The 20939-nt window shown below is 37.3% G+C and overlaps 1 protein-coding gene across 1 annotated transcript in view; it reads right to left on the reverse strand.

The window, feature by feature from the left end:
- Positions 1–20939, reverse strand: part of LOC121871676 (disco-interacting protein 2-like) — a gene marked incomplete at its 5' end in the record, with an annotated part of 242037 nt that overhangs the window by 91829 nt on the left and 129269 nt on the right. Inside the window, 6 exon segments of the mRNA XM_042374088.1 lie at positions 11140–11360; positions 13344–13483; positions 15801–16035; positions 16200–16320; positions 16440–16580; positions 20415–20624. Coding sequence (XP_042230022.1) covers positions 11140–11360; positions 13344–13483; positions 15801–16035; positions 16200–16320; positions 16440–16580; positions 20415–20624 — 1068 coding nt within the window.

Genomic DNA, 20939 nt, shown 5'->3' on the forward strand with positions numbered 1-20939 from the left:
CACCCTGGTGATTTCTTTATGTTTATTTTATATAATATCTCAGACTAAAGTTAGGATAATATAATTTGCATTGCTGAAATCCTTGCAAGACAGAGATTAATTTAAATATAAGCGTCATATATTTTGCTCAAGATATAAAAAATGTAGTACATTAGTGTACAATACTGTAGTACATTTTATAAAAAGTTTTTCAACTGTATTTTTGGGTAGATTTACATAAATTTCTTCATTTATTTTCATCCATTTACATGCACACACCATACTAAAAGAAAAGTAAAAGAAATAAATGACCTTAGTGCAAAGCTGGAGTGCACATGTACTAATTTGATTATGGTACTAAAATTGTTATGTCTAGTGCAAATTATAGCATGTTTATATTCAAATTAATCAGTATCTTACAAGAATCCCAACTATGTTAATTATATTCACCCAGGTCATGGACTTTGAGGGGTTTGACAAAGAGGCCCTGCAAGCCTCTGTGGTGGATAGTGATACAATTGATACAAGTGATACAGGTGAGGGCCAATAATCTGCCCTCTGCCTCGGAACCAACCGCCCATCCCAGTGTGCCCAGCCATCTTTTCTACTAATGTAAGTGTTAAAAAACCTAATATTATTGATATTTCTCTTAATTATTAATTGTGTGTGCATACCATCATAAAGTTAAGATAAAATTTTTACTACAACATAGTTGTGTGTCGTCAAAAAGTGGAGTTTGGGGGTCGGGCCAGTCTCTATTGGAATTAATCCCATATGTTCTGTTGTTCACTTAACGCGGTTTTCACTTAACACGGTACCCTGTGGGTTCAATTGACCGCATTAAGCGGGGTACTACTGTATATATATATATATATACAGCCGACCCTCGTTAAAACGGACTAATGGGGGGGAGGGTGTCCATTTTAGCCGATTGTCCGAATTAACCGATTTATTTGAGTGCCCCGTCATAGGAGTCTGTTTTCTCTTAATCTTGGAGTGCAGTGCACCAGAGACTTCATTATTCCTTAGTAATGACACAGAATTTGATATTGCAACTGGGGTTGCAATTGTTGAGGTAACTTAGATATGTCTGATTACAGTTGGAATTTGCAAGATCCATTGTGGGTGATGTTCAAAGCTTCAACTGTCTTTATGGTTGGTAAAACTTATCAAGTCTGTCAGTGTGAGTGCTTCTGTTTGTACAACCGCTCTCATTCAGACCCACTAAAGATATAATGTTATGGTAATTATCAGAAACACACATAGGCATGACTAGGTTTATTACAAAGTGATGAAAAGGACACTGTACAGTGGGTAGTCCACAAAACATGTAGCTGTGTGCATGTTTATTTGAGTGCCCCGTCATAGGAGTCCGTTTTCTCTTGCTTTAGGACACCCGAGCCTTCCGTTTTCTCTTAATCTTAGAGTGCAGAGACTTCGTTATTCCTTAGTAATGACACAGAATTTGAAATTGAAACCCCAATTGCAACTGGGACAATCCCAGAACCAGAAATTTGATACGGACAGTTCAGATTTCGTCCAATTTATCCGTAATCCGGATTAAAGGGGTACGAATTAACGAGGGTGGACAGTGCGCGCGCCCGCCCACCCCACACACACACACACAGTAATATTTCCGCTAGCCGGAATCCCTCAAACCCGTAAATCTGTGATAGCCGGAATTTAAATTTGCTTGGAAAATCATTCTCAAAGCAGGAACTTTAAAAAAATTTCCTGCTTTGGGAACAAATTATCTGAGGTTGAAAATCAAGAGCAGTTCCTGAAAATGTTTTGAATGAAGATGAAAGCTAAAGTATTTTGGGGAGGACCTGACCTGACCTGACCTGACTCAACATCAGGTGGAGGTAGGATTGGGGATTAGTGGTCTCATATTACGGATCTTCTGATGGAATATCAGGTCACCCTTTCTTGAGTGGGGATTAGTGGGTTTCATGACCTGAAGATGTCTCGAATAAACACGAAAGCTAAAGTATTTTAGGGAGATTGTGATAAGTATAAGAATAAATGAGCATCACATAACACTTAAAATATGGAGTGTGGAAGCAGAAGCATGTGGGTAATTAGAGAGATGGAATGGAAAGGAGTGAAACATGCACCAGTATGCCAAGCAATATGCTCCTCAAAAGATGATCTTTTAATTTGCCTCCAGGCAGTCACAACAACTAGACCCTCACTGGATGCCACTGTGTGTGTGTGTGTGTGTGTGTAAACGCGCACATTGTAAGATTTGAAGAATGTGATATTAAATTCCGCTAAAATACTGTAACAAACCCGTTCTTGTTAAGCCGGAATTTAAATTTGCTTGGAAAATCATTCTCAAAGCAGGAACTTTAAAAAAATTTCCTGCTTTGGGAACAAATTATCTGAGGTTGAAAATCAAGAGCAGTTCCTGAAAATGTTTTGAATGAAGATGAAAGCTAAAGTATTTTGGGGAGGACCTGACCTGACCTGACCTGACTCAACATCAGGTGGAGGTAGGATTGGCGATTAGTGGTCTCATATTACGGATCTTCTGATGGAATATCAGGTCACCCTTTCTTGAGTGGGGATTAGTGGGTTTCATGACCTGAAGATGTCTCGAATAAACACGAAAGCTAAAGTATTTTAGGGAGATTGTGATAAGTATAAGAATAAATGAGCATCACATAACATTTAAAATATGGAGTGTGGAAGCAGAAGCATGTGGGTAATTAGAGAGATGGAATGGAAAGGAGTGAAACATGCACCAGTATGCCAAGCAATATGCTCCTCAAAAGATGATCTTTTAATTTGCCTCCAGGCAGTCACAACAACTAGACCCTCACTGGATGCCACTGTGTGTGTGTGTGTGTGTGTGTAAACATTCAAAGAAGTATTGATGAACTTACCAAGCACATTGTAAGATTTGAAGAATGTGATATTTTTAAAACATCATTACGGAAAATACTGTAACATTATTTTGTTCTTGTTTGTAAGTATCAGCTTAGTTTATTGAGTTTATTGTATACACGCAGCATTAATTGCGCTTCACGTACTTGCTCTGTCGTTTGATTGTCTAGTATAATAGCATCCAGCAACTCTAGCTCTGATCTCAGTTGATCGGACTATGTATTTTGTGTAAGCGTTTATTTCATATTAGGATAAAACGATGTTATATTATGTTCATTGTTGTTTCCTCTTTAAATTGTTACAACATTTGCTTTTGTGTTATTTCAGATATGTAGTGACATGAGTCAAGTAGAGCTTGGATGTAGCAACCAAGTGTTTAATTTACCACAAAGAAGTTGATGAATGTTAAGGAGTCAGGTGGTGAGGTGACATGCCAAGACACTTACACAGCACACACATTAACAGCACTACTAAACTATTGTCTTATAACATTTGACTTTATAATTTCTATGTTAAAATTAACTGATACATGATGGCTTGACTTGGCTACTTTTGTGCTTAGACAACTTATCAATGAATAAGCCAGGGCAGATAGAGACACATTATACGCTAGTGATGTCACGAAGCTTCGCATCTGCAACCACAAATGCTGAGCAGCCACATAAATTATCACAACCTGTACTCAAATGTACGAAGTTAATTACTAAAATTTTTATGACTAGTGCAAACTATGGGATGTTTATACTCAAATTAATCGTTGTCTTGCAAGAATTCCAACAATTCAAGATATATTCTGCTAAATCAAGTCAGCCGAGGGTGTGATAACTATTAATGGGATGAATTTTGATTTAGTCTTATAGTTTTCTCCTATAAAACGTCACAAACTTGACTTCATAGAGTATAACTTGCATTGCTGAGGATCCTTGCAAGATAGTGATTACTTTCAGTATAACCATCTTATAGTTTGCACAAGAGAAATTTTTTTTAGTCCTTTAGCATAGTACACCGAGTACGAAATAAGTACGTACAGTAATATCAGTGGCGTATTCTTAATGAATGCAAGGCATGCATTGCATGCCTAGTAGAAAGCAAAACATATTTTTAAATAGTATCTTCAATAATGCAGATTTAATTTTAGAGTCTTCACAGTTTTCACTCAGGAAAGTCAAGGAGACTCAGCATCCCTCAATGCATGCAGAAGGATAGCCAGCATGCCCTCAATGGACATATAGACATAACCAACCTATCAATAACATGCTAAAATGAACTTTCTTGAGCCATTTTAGTCAAATTTAATACTTTTTTCCCTTAGTAAGCATGAAGTGTTATGTTATACGATGATATTATATTACCTAAGAGCTGTTGTTCTATAAGAGTAGCTATTTAATAAGGTTTCTGTAAATGTAATGGGTACAAATGCATGCAATTTGAAAAATGCATTCACTTGTCGAGAGGCGGTGGCTCTCCATCAGCTGGACAAAACTGGCCCACATTATTATTTTTAATGTTTCTAAATAACCCTACAGTCCGCTTTCAGTTATAGGTTTTTTCACGTGGGAAAGTTATTCAGTTTTATTTGAAATAATGATCGGATCATAAAAATAAAAATATTTACTAATTATTTAAATGTTCATTGGTAACTTTACAGAGGGCCAGCGTTGTGCATGATGCCTAGTAATTTTTCTTAACTGTATTTCTAAATTACTGTAGATCACATTGAAAGCTTTATATTCTTTTGCCGTAAGTATTTTTGCACCCATTATTTAATGATTTATAATAGATATTTTGTTAGATGCCACAAATATTTTTTAAGAAATTAGGTGCTTATAAAAGCTTGACAACCCTTATTTAGAAAAAGGCCATATCTTACTTAATATTTGATTTGATTACTGATAAATATGGGTGTTTGCATGCCTCGTCAGTGCAGCCACAGTACGCCACTGAGTAATATGCTTTTCAAAATTATGGCTTTTTCACAGGAAAAAGTCTGTATAACTAGCCCCAGTATTCAGGATATTAATAATACAGTAAAATAATTATTTTTACCTTATTATTCGGCTTGTCATTGCTGTGAGGTAGGGAGGAGAGGGGAAGGGTCGAATGGTCACTTTGGAATGTGACCCCGCCGTTTGTGATTATTTGTGAGAGTATTTTCCCATTATTATTATTATTATTTGTATGTGTGTGTGTGTGTGTGTGTGTGTGTGTGTGTGTATACACACACACACATATACAATACAGGTAAAAGAAATAATTGTCCTAACGACAAACACATAAAGGAAATAGACATTTTTTTGTACACAAGTTAGCCGGAAATCTCTAATCCGATTTAACGGAATCCGATATAACAAACTCTCGGTTTAGCGGAAGGCATTTTTTCGTTATTTTTCACTTGATTATTGAACTAGTTTGCTAATTCGAGATTAATTCCGTTAACCCTTAGGCCAAGGGTTAGGGTGCCGCTGGCAGTAACCCCCACACGAGGGTAAATCGAGAAAATCAAAACTTTTCCAAAAATTAATTTTAACCTCTTTAAATAATAAAACAATAAAAATAAGTAAGAAAAACTATATATTGACCCTCTAGAAACTTCCCTGGCAGCGCTGAGGGAGGGAGGGATATGAGGCAACAGTTTTGAATTGACAGCTGAGCTCGTGGTCACCTACGAACTTACAAGCTATTTTTAGCTTGCCTTTGCGTCCCAGATGGCCAATAATGATATATTTACTGATCATTATACTAATTTGTTATAAGTAATTAATTTAGAATATTTTATTTGCATTAATTTTCATAAAAGTGCTTGGCAACACACACGCAGTCGGTCGCCAGGCTGTCTGGCTGTCTTTGTGTTTGGTAGAACAAGTAATGAATAAAATAATAATAATTCCACAAATAAAAACATTTATAACATAATCATAGCATTATTTTCCAGTAATACTACACTACAATACAACTGCACTATTTTTAGCAATATTACTTTGATACAACATGACAAAATGGACAAACAATGGAAATAAAACAAACAAACACAGGTAATTACGTTTAGGAAGCTTCCCTGTGGCCGAGCGTGTGGCATGACAGGCAAACACTGGAACCTGATAACCCACGCTGAGCATTTAAACACTGACAGATAATGGCACACGTCCTAGTACATCACCCGGGGCGCGCTAGCCGGGCATCTTAGTACGTCACCCAGGCGTAAAGGTTAATAAGCTCACACCTACGGAGACTACTCAGACACATGATACAGTATAACATACTTCAGCCTAGGGTGAATGTATAAGAACAATAAATAATGATATAAAGCAAGTACCGGAAAATCTGAGAAAATGGCGAGAAAATCACTCTAAACCTTTCTGCTCCGGGCCTGGGGACAAAGGTTCTCAGCATTATGAAAGATTGCACCATGTTTAGCCGCATTCTCCCATGTCCAGTGCGTGGGTGGGAGGAGTGAGGTGACATGCCAAGACACTTATACAACACACATTAACAGCACAACTAAACCATTGTCTTATAACATTTGACTTTATAATTTCAACTTTAAAATCAATTGATACAAGATGGCTCAATTTGGCTACTTTTGCACTTAGACAACTGATCAGTGAATAAACCGGAGCATACAGAGACGCATTATACACTAGTGATGTCACAAAGTTTCACAACTGCAACCACAACACATAAATTATCACAACCTGTTCTCAAATGTACGTACTAAGTTAAACTTTTATGTCTAGAGCAAACTATGGGATGTTTATACTCAAATTAATCAACATCTTACAAGAATTCCAGCATTGCAAGTTATATTCTGCAAAGTCAAGTCGGGTTATGAATGAGTTCCATTCCTGGGGATGTAAAGTCGAAAATATACGCAAACTGAAACACATGCTACGTGCATACCGTACTTACAAAACAATCTTTAAAATCCCACTACAGTATTACCCCGCTTAACGCGCTCTGCGGTGCGGCCTTTGACCCCTCCATGCCAAATATAAAAAATAATAACTGACACTTTAATATTTTCAATTTGTTGTAATAATTATTATACACAAAATGGTCTTTTTATTAAAACTATCTGTAATTAGAAAAAAATGATATAAAACAGTGAAAATATGAATTAGACATGGTTTGAGGGAAGAGCCAGTGAGTGTAGTGTGAGAAGAGGGGGAGGGAGTTGAGTCCATTATTTGAATGGACATTAACTTGGCGACTGTATTTCTCTATTTCTCTTAAGTATTAATTGTGTGCATGTACCATCATAAAATTAAGATGTTATTTTTACTACAACATAGTTATTTGTCGTCAAAAAGTGGAGTTTGGGGGTCGGGCTGGGTTCTATTGGAATTAATCCCATATGTTCTGTTATTCACTTAACGCGGTTTTCACTTAACGCGGGACCCTCTGGGTTCAATTGACCGCGTTAAGTGGGGTACAACTGTATATCGGTATCAGGTCAACAGCGCCCCCCCCCCCACTGCTGCCACTGGACAATTGCCCCCCATTGCCAGTGTATAGCTGGCGTAAAACATGGAACTAACTGAAGAGAGGAGAAAATAACACTAGGAAATTAATGCTTTATTTTCATGTTTTATTTGTAGTAATAATTATATACACAAAATGCATAACTCATAATTTTTTGTAAAACTACAAATCTGTAATTAGAAAAACATTGATAAATTTTTTTGTTAAGTGAAAGAATTGTGGATCAGTCATATTTAATATTTAAAAATCGGTTAGGTTACGTTAGATTAGGTTAGGTTAAGTTAAAGTTAGGTTAAGTTAGGTTAGGTTAAAGTTAGGATTAGGTAAGGTTAGGTTTAGTTAAATTTAGGTTAGTTCCATGTTTTGTGCCAGTTACTCACTGTCCAGGGGGCAGTTGTCCCATGGGGGCAGTTGTCCTAAAACGCACTATATCACAGCCTAAGTCCCAATGTACATCTAAAATCACTTAATTTAAGACGAAAGAAGAAACAGAATGCCAAAATACATTAAATGAAACTAAAAAATAAGTCATCAGGTACATATAATACCCGAACTGTACTGTAAATTTCATGTTTAACCTCGTTCGTATTGGTGGATGTTCATAAGTCGGACGTTTCATAACTTAGGGACTGCCTGTATACAATATATGTTGTAAAATATCCAGAAAAAGAGGATGTTTTCAGTACAGTCAGTTCTGCTACAACGCGTGTTTTGTCAACGCGAATTGGCTACAACACGATTGTTGAATAGAAGAACGATATTTGTAAAACGCAAACGCGTGTTGGCTGTAACGCAATTCCACTCGAACGTTTTAAGTGTACTGTCGCTTGGCGCGGGGTTATGCAGTGTTTACAGTTCAAGTTCGACATCACATGTTCAATTGATTCATGTGTTTTGTTTGTGAAGTGTTATTTGATAGGGACTCTAAATTTCATCCTTTTTTTGCAAATTTAGCTGTTCCCATAAATACTGTCGAAAAAAAAAATAAAAATGATGTTTTGCAGTGCGGACGAATAGCATTTTACATGATCACTGTATTCTTATCCTTATTATCACTAAAGTTAACATTAAACATAAAGAATTGCAGAAATAATTTATGTAATATTTATGTATACTGTACAGTGACCCCTCGTTTAACGAACACCTCGGTTAACGTAATTTCGATTAACAAACTGCCTTCCATAAGGATCTTCAATTCGGTTAACGAAAAAAAATTCGGTTAACGAAGTTCTTACGAACCAACCTCAACATGTTTTCGCTTGCACTGACCGGGCAACCAGCTTTAGTATCAGTCCGCCAATACATTAATCGGTTCTAGGGCTTAAATTCCTTACTATTTTAGTAAATATCAAGAAGTTTATACTATTCAATAATTTTAAAAGTTTAATATTCAATTTTTTAGTCATTTTAACAATTATTGAACATAATTGAAGGTAAAGTGACTAGTTTAATGCGCGGCATCCAGCCTCTTAACACAGCAAACAGGAGTTAGTCTCTCTCTGTTTTCACTGGAGGTAACATCTTGCTTGAGACTCTCTTCAACTAAATGCTTTTTTTCTGTGTTTCCAAGCAAATTATTGGTCATTTTGAAATATATTTTACATATTGACAATATATAATGCAGTGCAGTGTTGATTTAAAGAAAATAATCTAGAATTACACCAAGAGAGCTAAAATTTTATGGGTGAAATGGCGCCATGGGGTGACTTCTCTTCCACCCCAATGCCTTCTCTTCTTCCTTCTCCTCCACCCCCATTCTAAATCCCATCATCATCATCATCATCCAGGAGCCTTCTACATACACACCTCAAAGGAAGTGAACTTTTCTACCATTTATGTTGAATTTAGGAAATTTTCGGTGAGTTGGAACCAATTACCCAAAAACCCATTGAAACAATGGTTTCGGTTAACGAACGACCTTCTGGAACGGATTGAGTTCGTTAACGGAGGGGTCACTGTATACAGTATGTAAATTGTAAAATTTTAAATAAAAGAGAAAAAAATAGCCTTTTACACCCGTGCTCTCTGTTTCCATCACACGATCAGTTGAAACACGTGGGTTGTTTTGAATTGTCCTAGTGATTTTTGCTTACTATTTCTCCAATTTTGTGGTATTAACTGTGAATATGGAAAAGAAGAATATCTCCAAGAAGCGTTCTGGTGATCACATTCCCAGTGGTGATTGTAAAAGAAAGGCTATAACACATGAAGAGAAGCTTAATGTTATCAAGCGTTTTGAACGTAAGGAAAGAACATGTGATATTGTGCGTGCAACGGGAATAAAGGAGTCTACTTTACGCACCATTAGAGACAATGCAGGAAAAATTAAAGCAAGCTGTATTACTGGAAAAAGCTTGAGTGCTAGCAAAAGTGTGAGATCACGGCCAAAGGAACTTGAGGAGATGACAACTCTCAACTCCTGTCTGCATGACTCCTCAACCTCAAGATCATCCTTCTCCCCCATCAGGTTATATTCATAGTTTTCAAGGTAAAGTGTTACATTTACTGTATGATTTCATTATTAGATATAAATGTAACATATATTTAGACTGTGCTATCCTTTGTGTTAGGCTAACTACTAAATTTTTTTTATTTCCAGTAATCTGCACCTAACCCTATTTTCTCTATAAGCCCTGTTATTTCTATTGCGCGAATTTCTAGAACGCGAGGTTTTACAAGAACACAACTATCGCGTTGTAGGAGAACTGACTGTAAATCAAATGCAGGCAAATTTTTTTACGGGTTAAGGAATCTCTGGTTAACCATAAGTTAAATGAGGAAGTAGTAAAACAAGTGAATAAATTCCAGCTCTCAATCGGCTCAGCCATATCAATGTTGACCACTCCGTATCTGTATTTTTCTGGCTAATTTTTTTTTTTCAATATAAATTACCAATGCAAAGAAAATCAGCTGAACATGCATTGCAGACCTTAGTAAGGAGGAAGGTATTAAATGTAAGGCAAGAATGAAGTCTGCATGAAGTAATGATTGTTCCAGTCTTCTTGTATAGATAAACTGCTATAAGCTTCTTAGGTATGGATGAGTAAAAAATTAGCACTCAAGCGAATAACTTAAGATATGAAAGAATTGACAGGATGAAGACTGAAGATGTGAAAATGATATGTGGGGGGTGAAGGAGCCTGTATACAGGTGCATGGGTTAAAGTACAGTACTGTACAATACAGTATTGATATATGGAGTACTGCACAGTATACTGTATAATGAATTCTAGATTAGTGAAGTTCATTTGAGATAATGTATATGAAGGTAGTAGAGGGGAGAGGCTGAACATACAGGAAAAATATTGTACCTAAATAATGAATAGGGACTAGGATCAGTTGAGAAGAATTGTGTTTTAAGTTGAAAAGAATGTATGAAGAGGAGAGTCCCACTCGATAGTCACCTAGAGAGCAAAATGAAGGGTTATAAAACCTTTAAATAAAAAGGAAGCCATTACTCACTTTGTTTTACTACACACGCTGAATTAAGTTAAATCATACCGTAGTTTCTAATTAGGCTTGGTGATTATAGTCCACACAATTTAGCTATGAATGAAGTAAGGGTCACAGATAAAGAAACCATTTAACACATTTAAAAAAGTATTCATCTAAATAATAATAATAATAATAATAATAATAATAATAATAATAATAATAATAATAATAATAATAATAATAATAATAATAATAATACCTGTATGCGTACTGAACTGTACTGAAATGAATCACATAATCTGTCTAGTTTCTCTATTTCATACTTAATATATAAAAGTCACTATTAGTTCACACTTACTGGTCCCAAGAATCCAAGAAGTCCTGTCCTGACAAAGGAAGAATTGTCTGACATTGGTGTGTTGTCTGGAAGCAATGGCTGGACTTTGAAAGTAGTGTTGGTCATACCCTGAAGGCCCCAAAACTGATCACCAACTGCTCCACCTGCCACACAGATTTCCCCAACCTCATCCGTTCGACAAAGAAAAGGTTGACCTTCTAACTTTACGACAATGATCATAGCTGAGGAAAAAGAAAAGAACACCTCCAATTATCAATCTCCACACACATATTTTTCATCCTACATTTGCTGAAAATGAGCACAAAAATGTACTGTACAGTATACTGTACTGTAAAATAAAAGGTAACCAAAATTGTAATTAGAGCACTTAGCATATTTAGCACACCATACATTATATTACCAGTACAGTAGGGTTCGGATATATAGCAACGTTATACAACGAATTTTTTATATCCTATATCGTGGCTACCAAAATTATCGACCTTTTCCTATATATAGCGATATTTTTTTTATTGCGAGGGAAATGAGCAGGAAATATTTCAAATATAAAGACTACCAAAATTATCGAAATTTTTCCAATACTGTATATAGCGATAAATTTATTTACAGTAGATTCACAAATTACATGGGGTTATGTTCCTGGGACCTCACATAAAGCCAAAAACCGTGTAAAGTTAGAAACACTCCTAAAAATCCCCTAAATAGACCCAAAAATATGAGTTGAAAAACTGTTCAGTACAGTAGTACCCTGATTTACGCGGTCAATTGAACCCACAGGGTACCGCGGAAAGTGAAAACCGCGTAAAATGAACAACAGAACATATGGGATTAATTCCAATAGAGACTGGCCCGACCCCCAAACTCCACTTTTTCCGACACAATACCTATGTTGTAGTAAAAATAACATCTAAATTTTATGATGGTATGCTCACACAATTAATATCTAAGAGAAATACAGTCGCCAGGTTAATGTCCATTCAAATAATGGACTCAAATCCACCCCCCCCTCCCTCTTCCCAGCTCACTGGCCCCTACCTCTCTGAGAAATGATTGGGTGAAACACTAGATTTTAACGTTTAGTAATAAATAATACCTCAGACTAAAGTTAAGATAATATAATTGACATTTCTGGATTCCTTTCAGGTCAGGGAATATTTTGAATTTAAACTTCATATATTTTGCACAAAAGATAAAATATTTGCTTTGTGTACACCAAATTATTACTTTAGATCTAAAATTTGTATGTCTAATGCAAAATCCATGATGTTTATATTCAAAATGATCATCATATTGTAAGAATTCCAGCAATGTAAATTATATTATGGTCGAGTAATTTGTATGAATTTTATGAGCTAAAACAAATATCTCCAGTTAATAAAAAAAAAATATTCTTCATGACACTATCTGTCAATCAAAGTACCCCACCTTGCCTCCCCCCTCCTCACACTCATGCCAGCTGGGTCGGTCAGTCCCAACCCTCCCCCCCCCACCTTCCCTCCCTACCAGATAAATGTGTGGGTGAAAACTCTAGATTTTAACGTTAGTAATAAATAATACCTCAGATTAAAGTTAGGATAATATAATTGACATTTCTGGATTCCTTGCAGGTCAGGGAATATTTTGAATGTAAACTTCATATATTTTGCAAAAAAGATAAAATATTTACTTTGTGTAAACCAAATTATTACTTTAGATCTAAAATTTGTATGTCTAATGCAAAATCCATGATGTTTATATTCAAAATGATCATCATATTGTAAGAATTCCAGCAATGTAAATTATATTCTGGCCGGGTAATTTGTATGAATTTTATGAGCTAAATAAAAAAAAAAAAAAATTATACTTCACCGTGTATATGAGTAGATGCACCGCGGAAAGTGAAAGTTTGGTTCTGGCAAGGTACCGCGTAAATGAGAAATCGAGAAATCGCGGAAAGTGAAACCGTGTAAAGCGGGGTAATACTGTATTGGAAAATTCCCTGCTAAATGTAATTTTGCTTCAATTCAAACAACTTTGGTCCCTAACCCTGACATATTTCAAGGACCCCCTGTATATGGGTGTCTTGGATTCCCAAAACCATAAACAATATCATCAGCAAACAGTAAAATAATAATTAATTATTAATAAATAAATAAATTCTTTTTTTTTACTCATTTATATTATAAGAAAGAGCATTGTTATAGGAATTTTGGCCTGTTACTCACCTCCTGGTAAAACTTGTCCACAGTCCTGAAGTGTAAGAGAGGTAAGGGAATTTTCTTGGTCCACACGTACAACACCATAGCTCAAACCCTGCATACTCAACACTCCACGACCTACAGCATTGGCACCTCCATGGCCTGGTCTGAATGGAAAGAAGTGATAATTTTAAGTACAAATGTATCAAATCCATCCATTATGTAGATACAGTATATCCACAAACATGCACGCACGCACACACACACACGTACTGATCGCTATAAGAACAGACAAGTAAGACTTATCAACAACTCATAATCAACCAGTGTATTCACTCCAAATCAATCTTTTTGCACTGTCACTGTGTTGAAATGCCCTGCAGTATGATTTTCTCCCCACCTAGTTATTATATATCATATTTGTATCACTTATGTTACTTGTACAGTGTAACCCCGTTTTACGCGGTCAATTGAACCTACGGAGGCCCGCGTAAAGTGAACAACAGAACATATGGGATTAATTGAAATAGAGACTGGGCCGACCCCCAAACTCCACTTTTTCAGACAAAATACCTATGTAGGAGTAAAAATAAATTCTTAATTTTATGATGGTATGCACGCACAATTAATAATTAAGAGAAATATCAATAATATTAGGTTTTTTAACACTTGCATTAGTAGAAAAGATGGCTGGGCACACGGGGATGGGGGGTTGGTTCCGAGGCACTTGTATCAATTGTATCACTATCCACCACAAAGGCTTGCAGGGCCTCTTTGTCAAACCCCTCAAAGTCCATATAAGTCCATATCCTCACTATCACTCTCACTGACTTGGGCCGGCTGTGGTGGGTGGCGGGTGAAGAACTCGGTAATGTTTTGATGACTGGGCGACCTTATGCGCACCATGCCCACGCCGCTTCCCGCGTATATGCGTAGATGCACCACGTAAAGTGGGAATTCCGGTTCTGGCGGGGTACCGCGTAAATGTAGAAACGCGTAAAAAAAAAACCCGTTAAGCGGGGTATTACTGTATATTATTTGTCAATCAAGTGACCCATTCCCCAATTATGCAACTGTATATTTTCAGCCTTCCATCTGCCATTCAATAAACCATTAATTATTATTATGCACTCCTACTACTACTACTTTTTTTTATAACGTGGCCTCCAGCGTCCCCCAATAGCTACACCTTCACCGCCATTTTATTACCTTAAAATTAAATATCCCTTTTACAAAAGTAGCTACCCTAGTTTTGTGAGTTAGTTGAGCCACAGGTTTATACGGCATTCAGTGACTGTTGCCTCATAGTCAATATTTACGACCGTTGTCGGTTTTGGGGCCGATCTCGTTTCCGAGGCAGAGCAATGCAGTCCTAAGCAGAGAGAAGAACAGTCGACATCTCAACCAGGCTGTGACGTAACTTCTGGGCTGCTGCTTCCGTTCAGATAACACCTCCTCAAATCTGGCATAGAAACATCTTGCACTTGGTCCCATCCCACCAGCAGTTGTGAACACCAAAGTAATGAAGCTGTCTTGATCAACATTCAGAATTCTCTCCTCATGTACCCTGATAATGTCGTTCTTGTTCCTCCTGTGTGTAACATCGCGAGCTAGGTTACGGGGACATGCGGCCATGGGATCGAAAATCCTGATGTCAAAGAAGGCTCGCTGTCCCCGCGTCCAGAATCCTCGAGCACCGACGTCAACACGGGCTTCGTTGGATGTGTTTGAAGTCCTATGTTGGAAATTCTCACCATCCAATGGAAGGAGGATAAGTTCTACCCTGACATCACGGCAGATTTCCTTCAACATATTTGCTGTGAGATCCCTTACTTCGTCATGGCTCATGCATATGAAGCTCCTTTTCTTGCACACCATGGTGTGATCGACGTCATAGGAAGAGCCACATACGCATTGGGAAGGCAAACCTTCAACTGGCCTACCGTACCTTAGAGCATTGGCATCTGTAAATTCTTGTTTATTGAGACTGAAACCATTTGCCCTTATCAGTAACGTAGTTAACCAGTTCGGGGCGCCCACCTTCTGCACTATAGCTACTTTTTTTTTTCAAATTCTCTGGTACTTGCAGCAACAGTTGCTGCAACTTATCACTTTGGCTGTGCTGTCATTCTGTCGTAATGGACCTTCGAATCTTGTTTACTTCACTGGTATCCACCTCCCCTGTTGCGTTCTGAGCTATTATGTGGTCCGTGAGGGCTGCCGTGAGCTTAACTGAGTTTTGATGTTCGGTGGCAGCAATCTCTTCTGGATTGGTGAATCCCATTCCACCCAGTTGTATATTATTTGCAAACTGAAACCCATTCCCCAATTATGTAACTGTATATTTTCAGCCTTCTGGCTGCTGTGCTCTTTCAATAAACCGTTAATTATTATTATTATTTATTTTACCATGCACACATAAAATGTATGACTGAGACAATTTAAACTCAGATTACAGAGAATGTAATTTCCAGCCATATTTACCTCCTAACAGAAACAGTGAGAGCCTCTGGAGATGATGCACAAGGACAAATGGCATCTGGCCGAAGACCTTTACTTTGGAATACAGCAAGGAACTGATCACACGAAGAAAGGGACCAAGGGTTGGCCCCGTCAGCTACTAGAAGTAACCGCAGTGATTGAAGACTGACATCCTTGTGGTCTTTGGTAGCCAATAGACCCCAATGTAGGTCACGAGACTTAACTATGGCTATGCTTGCTGAAAAGAGAATAAGAGTAATTGATTACATACTATCTACATAAACTGAATTCAAAAGATACAGCCCTTTTACTGATGTATTTCTACATGGATTAACTTATTTTTTTTATTGGGAGAACCAATGTACTGTATAGCAATGCTTGGTACTACTGTACTTCAAATACCTTTAAATCTGGTGATCATATGCATCCAAGAGGCTGGGTTGACTTTCATAACAGAATATGGAATGAAGATGACGTGCATCCCATTGAACACAGAACACAACATGGAGTGCCAGAGACCAACCTGAAAGATGATAGGAATATAGTAATACAATATTAAAAAAAATAATAAGAATACAAAAATGGACACACAGGATCTATTATTTCTTTTGGTAAATTATAAAATTGCAACTTAGTACTTACCTCTCTTTTAAAGTCAAGGACACAAACAGCAACTTCTCCTTCAGTGTAATTACATGCTGAAGTAAGGGTGCGGCAGTGGGCCAACATTGCAGATCTTGTTACGACTACACCTTTTACTGAACCATCCTTGTCTGTACAATACTGAAGAAAAGTAATACATTAATATTCCATATTTTCTTAACCTAATCTTTGTTCCATACAAATCAAATGCTCTTAATAAAATATTCATAAAATAAACCTACAGCTCATGGCATTTCTCAATACCGGTACAGTAGAACGTCGATTTAAAGCGATTCAATTTAAGATTGATTTAAAGTGACACCCACAATTAAGGACAATGTTTTAATTTAAAGCGAATCTTTCCTATTTTGCACGAGTCAATCTGGTGCATCATATTTTAAAATTCGCGCCTAATGTTTCTATGGGCACCTACACTGTCCAAAGAGCAAAGCTGTACTGTACATGTACTCAAAATAATGTACTAAATGATTACTAAAATTTTTGTCTAGTGCTAACTATAGCATGATTATATTCAAATTAATAACTATCTTATAATAATTCCAGCAATGTAAATTATATTCTCCCTGGTCACTTGTGACATTTTATAAACAAAAAACCAAAACTCAATCTAAAGGACATAAATAAACAAATAAATACTTCACTAGACCTTTGGAGCAACTGTTAAACAGTTATGTCACCTCCCCTCCCCCCCCCCCATCTTCCCAGCCAGGGTTTGGTGGTATTAGGCTTTAAGTTTTTATCTTATGTAATATCACAGACTAAAGTTAGGATAATATAATTTGCATTGCTAGACTCCTTGCAAGATAGCGAATAATTTGAATATATTTTACACAAGAGATAAAAAATTTCAGCCCTTGCAATAAAATTGATTAGAACACATCAGTTCAGTGACATTTTATAAGAGAAAAACTTGAAGTCACTCTTAAGGACAGATAAATAAATAAGCACTAGACCTTGGCATCAACTGTCAAACATTTCACCTCCCCCCCCCCCAATCTTCACATCAGTTGACTGCTAGTAAACAGACCATTTCACGTCCAATAATTTTAGCCGTGTTGATTTACGAGTGTTTGTTTTAACATAATACTACAAAAAAACAATGTTTTGTTTATTCTAGGAGATGGTGCATCTGGGTAGCCTCTCATTTTTTTTTAGTATTTTGTGTTTCTCTCAAGTACCAAACTATATTATTCCATTTAAACAACACTTCGACTTAGTGCGAATTCGGTTTAAAGCGACCTCTCTTGGAACATATCTCGTGTTATATCAATGTTCTACTGTACAGTAAAACTTTCAAGTCCAACAATTTGGGAGGAAAGGGGGTCCACACTTGCTGATTGTCCAGACTCTTCTGGGGGCCACTGTGCAGCTAAGCAGCCACTAATTACAGTGGTCCCTTAGTTAACGAAGGCCTCGGTTAATGAAATTTCGGTTAACGAATTACCTTCCATAAGAATCTTCAATTCGGTTAACGAAAAAAAAAAATGATTAACGAAATCCTTACGAAAATCACATTTTGTTTTGAACATCAGATGATAAGCTGAGGAGGTAACAGCCAATTCAGTGATCTCTTCTCTGTTTCCATTCAAATTAATCACCACCTTATAAGAATTCCAGCAATGCAAATTAAATTCAGCCCGGTCACTTCTATTAAATTTTATAAGCAAAAAACAAAAACTCAATTTAAAGGACAGAAATTAACAATTAAATACTTCACATCACAGGCGCCAACTGTCAAGCATGTCACCCCTCCCTCCCACCTTCTCGAGAGACGTTTGCGGAAAAGGACTAAGTTTAAAGGTTTAAAAATAAATAATACAGTATAGTCTGCATTTACGCGGTTATTGTTTACGCGTTTGGTCATTTACGCGTTTGGTCATAAACGCGGTGCCTTGCCAGAATGCAAATGCTTTAATTACTCGGTAAATTTGGTCATTTACGCGGGAAGCGGCGCGGTGTGTGGTGCGCATTAGGCCGCTCTTACGTTATCGCTGACGTCACATGACGTATCGGACTGTGATTGGGCCACGCATCCTTACCACCCACGCATTCCTTTCTAGTCCATATAACACGAGGACTTTGAACATATAATCAACGACCTCCTGTGGGTTGGTCGTTGCGTTCCTAGTCCCACCCGGTAGTAGGTCGGTTCGATTCTGGCTGGTGAATTAGATTGATTATATATATATATATATATATACAGTTGTACCCCGCTTTACGCTGTTTCACTTTACGCGATTTCTCATATACGCGGTGCCTCGCCAGAACCAAACTTTCACTTTACGCGGTTCATCTACCCATATACGCGCAGAGTGTCCGGCTCGACGCTATTTTTAGATTAGCCCCACCCGCCTGCTCCCTCCTCCGCCTCCGCCTGGGCAAGCCGCGCGGTAAGGTTGCGCAGTGTGTGTCTTTGTTGCGTTATCACTGACGTCATATGACGTATCGGACTGTGATTGGCCATGCATCCCTACCCCCCTCTGCTGCTAGCTGTAATTGGTTTAAAGTAATATGACGTGTCCACCCGGGGAGGGAGGGAGGGAGGAAAGACGACGCTTGACCTAGCCGCGGCAGTTTCATCCCTCAAGGCCACACCGTGTATACGTGCATCCACAGCCAGCCAGAGCCAGTGATAGTGACAGTGAAGGTGACTTTGAGGGATTTGTCAGGGAAGCCCTGACAACTGTAACTGATAGTGATGGTGATGCACCTAGTAATGGTGATTCACCTGAGGGCCAGTAATCTGCCCTCTGCCTCGGAACCAGCCTCCATCCCCGTATGCCGACCCATCTCTTCTTCTAACGTAAGTGTTACACATAACTTTTAGTTTTCCTAACCTAACCTTTATTTTTCCTAACTTAACCTTTATTTTTCCTAACTTAACCTTTATTTTTCCTAACCTAACCTCTTCTATATTACTTGTTTGTGCATACCATCATAAAGTTAAGATAAAATTTTTACTACAACATAGTTGTGTGTCGTCAAAAAGTGGAGTTTGGGGGTCGGGCCAGTCTCTATTGGAATTAATCCCATATGTTCTGTTGTTCCATTTACGCGGATTTCACTTAACGCGGTACCCTGTGGGTTCAATTGACCGCGTAAATCGGGGTACTACTGTATATATATATATATATATATATATATATATATATATATATATATATATATATATATATATATATATATATATATATCCACAATGGAAACATGGATAAGATAAATCTTGATAAAATCACACAGGAAAAAGGGAAACAACGGAGCACCTTAGCTTTCGTGCTCCATTGTTTCCCTTTTTCCTGTGTGATTTTATCAAGATATATATACCACAACTCTCATGTTTTTTTTTGTAACATGCACTGGCAACATAAGCATTCTTCTCCCTGCTGCCTAGAGAGATGCCAAACACTCCAATATTAAGAGGTAGATTGCTCTCAAACACTCCAGAACAAATCTAGGTTGATTTATGAAGGGGTGATCATAGTCGGCTCAGCCCACACAGGATGTTTCTTATAGGATGATAATAATTGTCTAAGCCCTTTGGTGGTTAACAATGAAAATTATAGGTAGTCACCGAAGAACTCTTATAATTTTAATCTGGCCTTCTGACCTCGAAAGTTTCCTCCCCCCATATAAATGGCTTTAAAATACTGTATGTAATATATTGCTTACATTGAAAGGTATTCATATTTTATCCATTCATATTTTATCTCACAATACACTTCTATAGGATAAGAAAAATTATGGTACTGTACTAACCAAATAAAATTGAAAGAATTATACACATCCCGCAGTATCCAATACACAGGTCAAAAAACAGGAGAGTTAATAATGATCATCCATAATTTGGTGGAAAGTATTAATATTCCATCAGTTCAGTTCTTCAATACACTTTAAGAAGGTTTTCCAGACACCTGTTTCTGTACATATTAACATATTGCACATCAAAGGACTCACCTCAATATATGCAGCAGTATCATCCGAGTGTCTTGGAGGTGTCTGCCAATCTTTTGGAGGTTTTGGTAGATGGTCAGTGATGAACCAGGAGAGTTTTGGCCAGCCCTTAAATGATACTACTTCCCCTGCACTAGTCTTTGGAATGCCCTTGAAACAAGCCTCTGAAGTAAGAGCCACTGATACACCACAGCTCCCCAAGAGGAAACCAATCTGAAGGAAAAATTATATAATTTAATAAACAAGAATATATCACTTTCACTCCAAGTGTGATTCACAAAGACAGTTATATAGAAAATAAATCATTCCAAAGTTCATAAGAATTCCCATTATAATCTATGTCATCACTCTTGCTGCCATTGTACAAGTTTGTTCACCTGCCCAATGCTGTTTTCATATAAGATCTGTGTTGTGCAATACTGTACATTACCTGTACTGTACCAGCATATAATCAGCCAAGAATACCGTTAAAGCAGTTATGTCCAGTATTTTCTCGATTTAACGAACTAATTCAAGCCACCTGTTCGT

Source organism: Homarus americanus, unplaced genomic scaffold (genome assembly GCF_018991925.1).
Source record: "Homarus americanus isolate GMGI-L3 unplaced genomic scaffold, GMGI_Hamer_2.0 scaffold39675, whole genome shotgun sequence".
NCBI lineage: Eukaryota > Metazoa > Arthropoda > Malacostraca > Decapoda > Nephropidae > Homarus > Homarus americanus.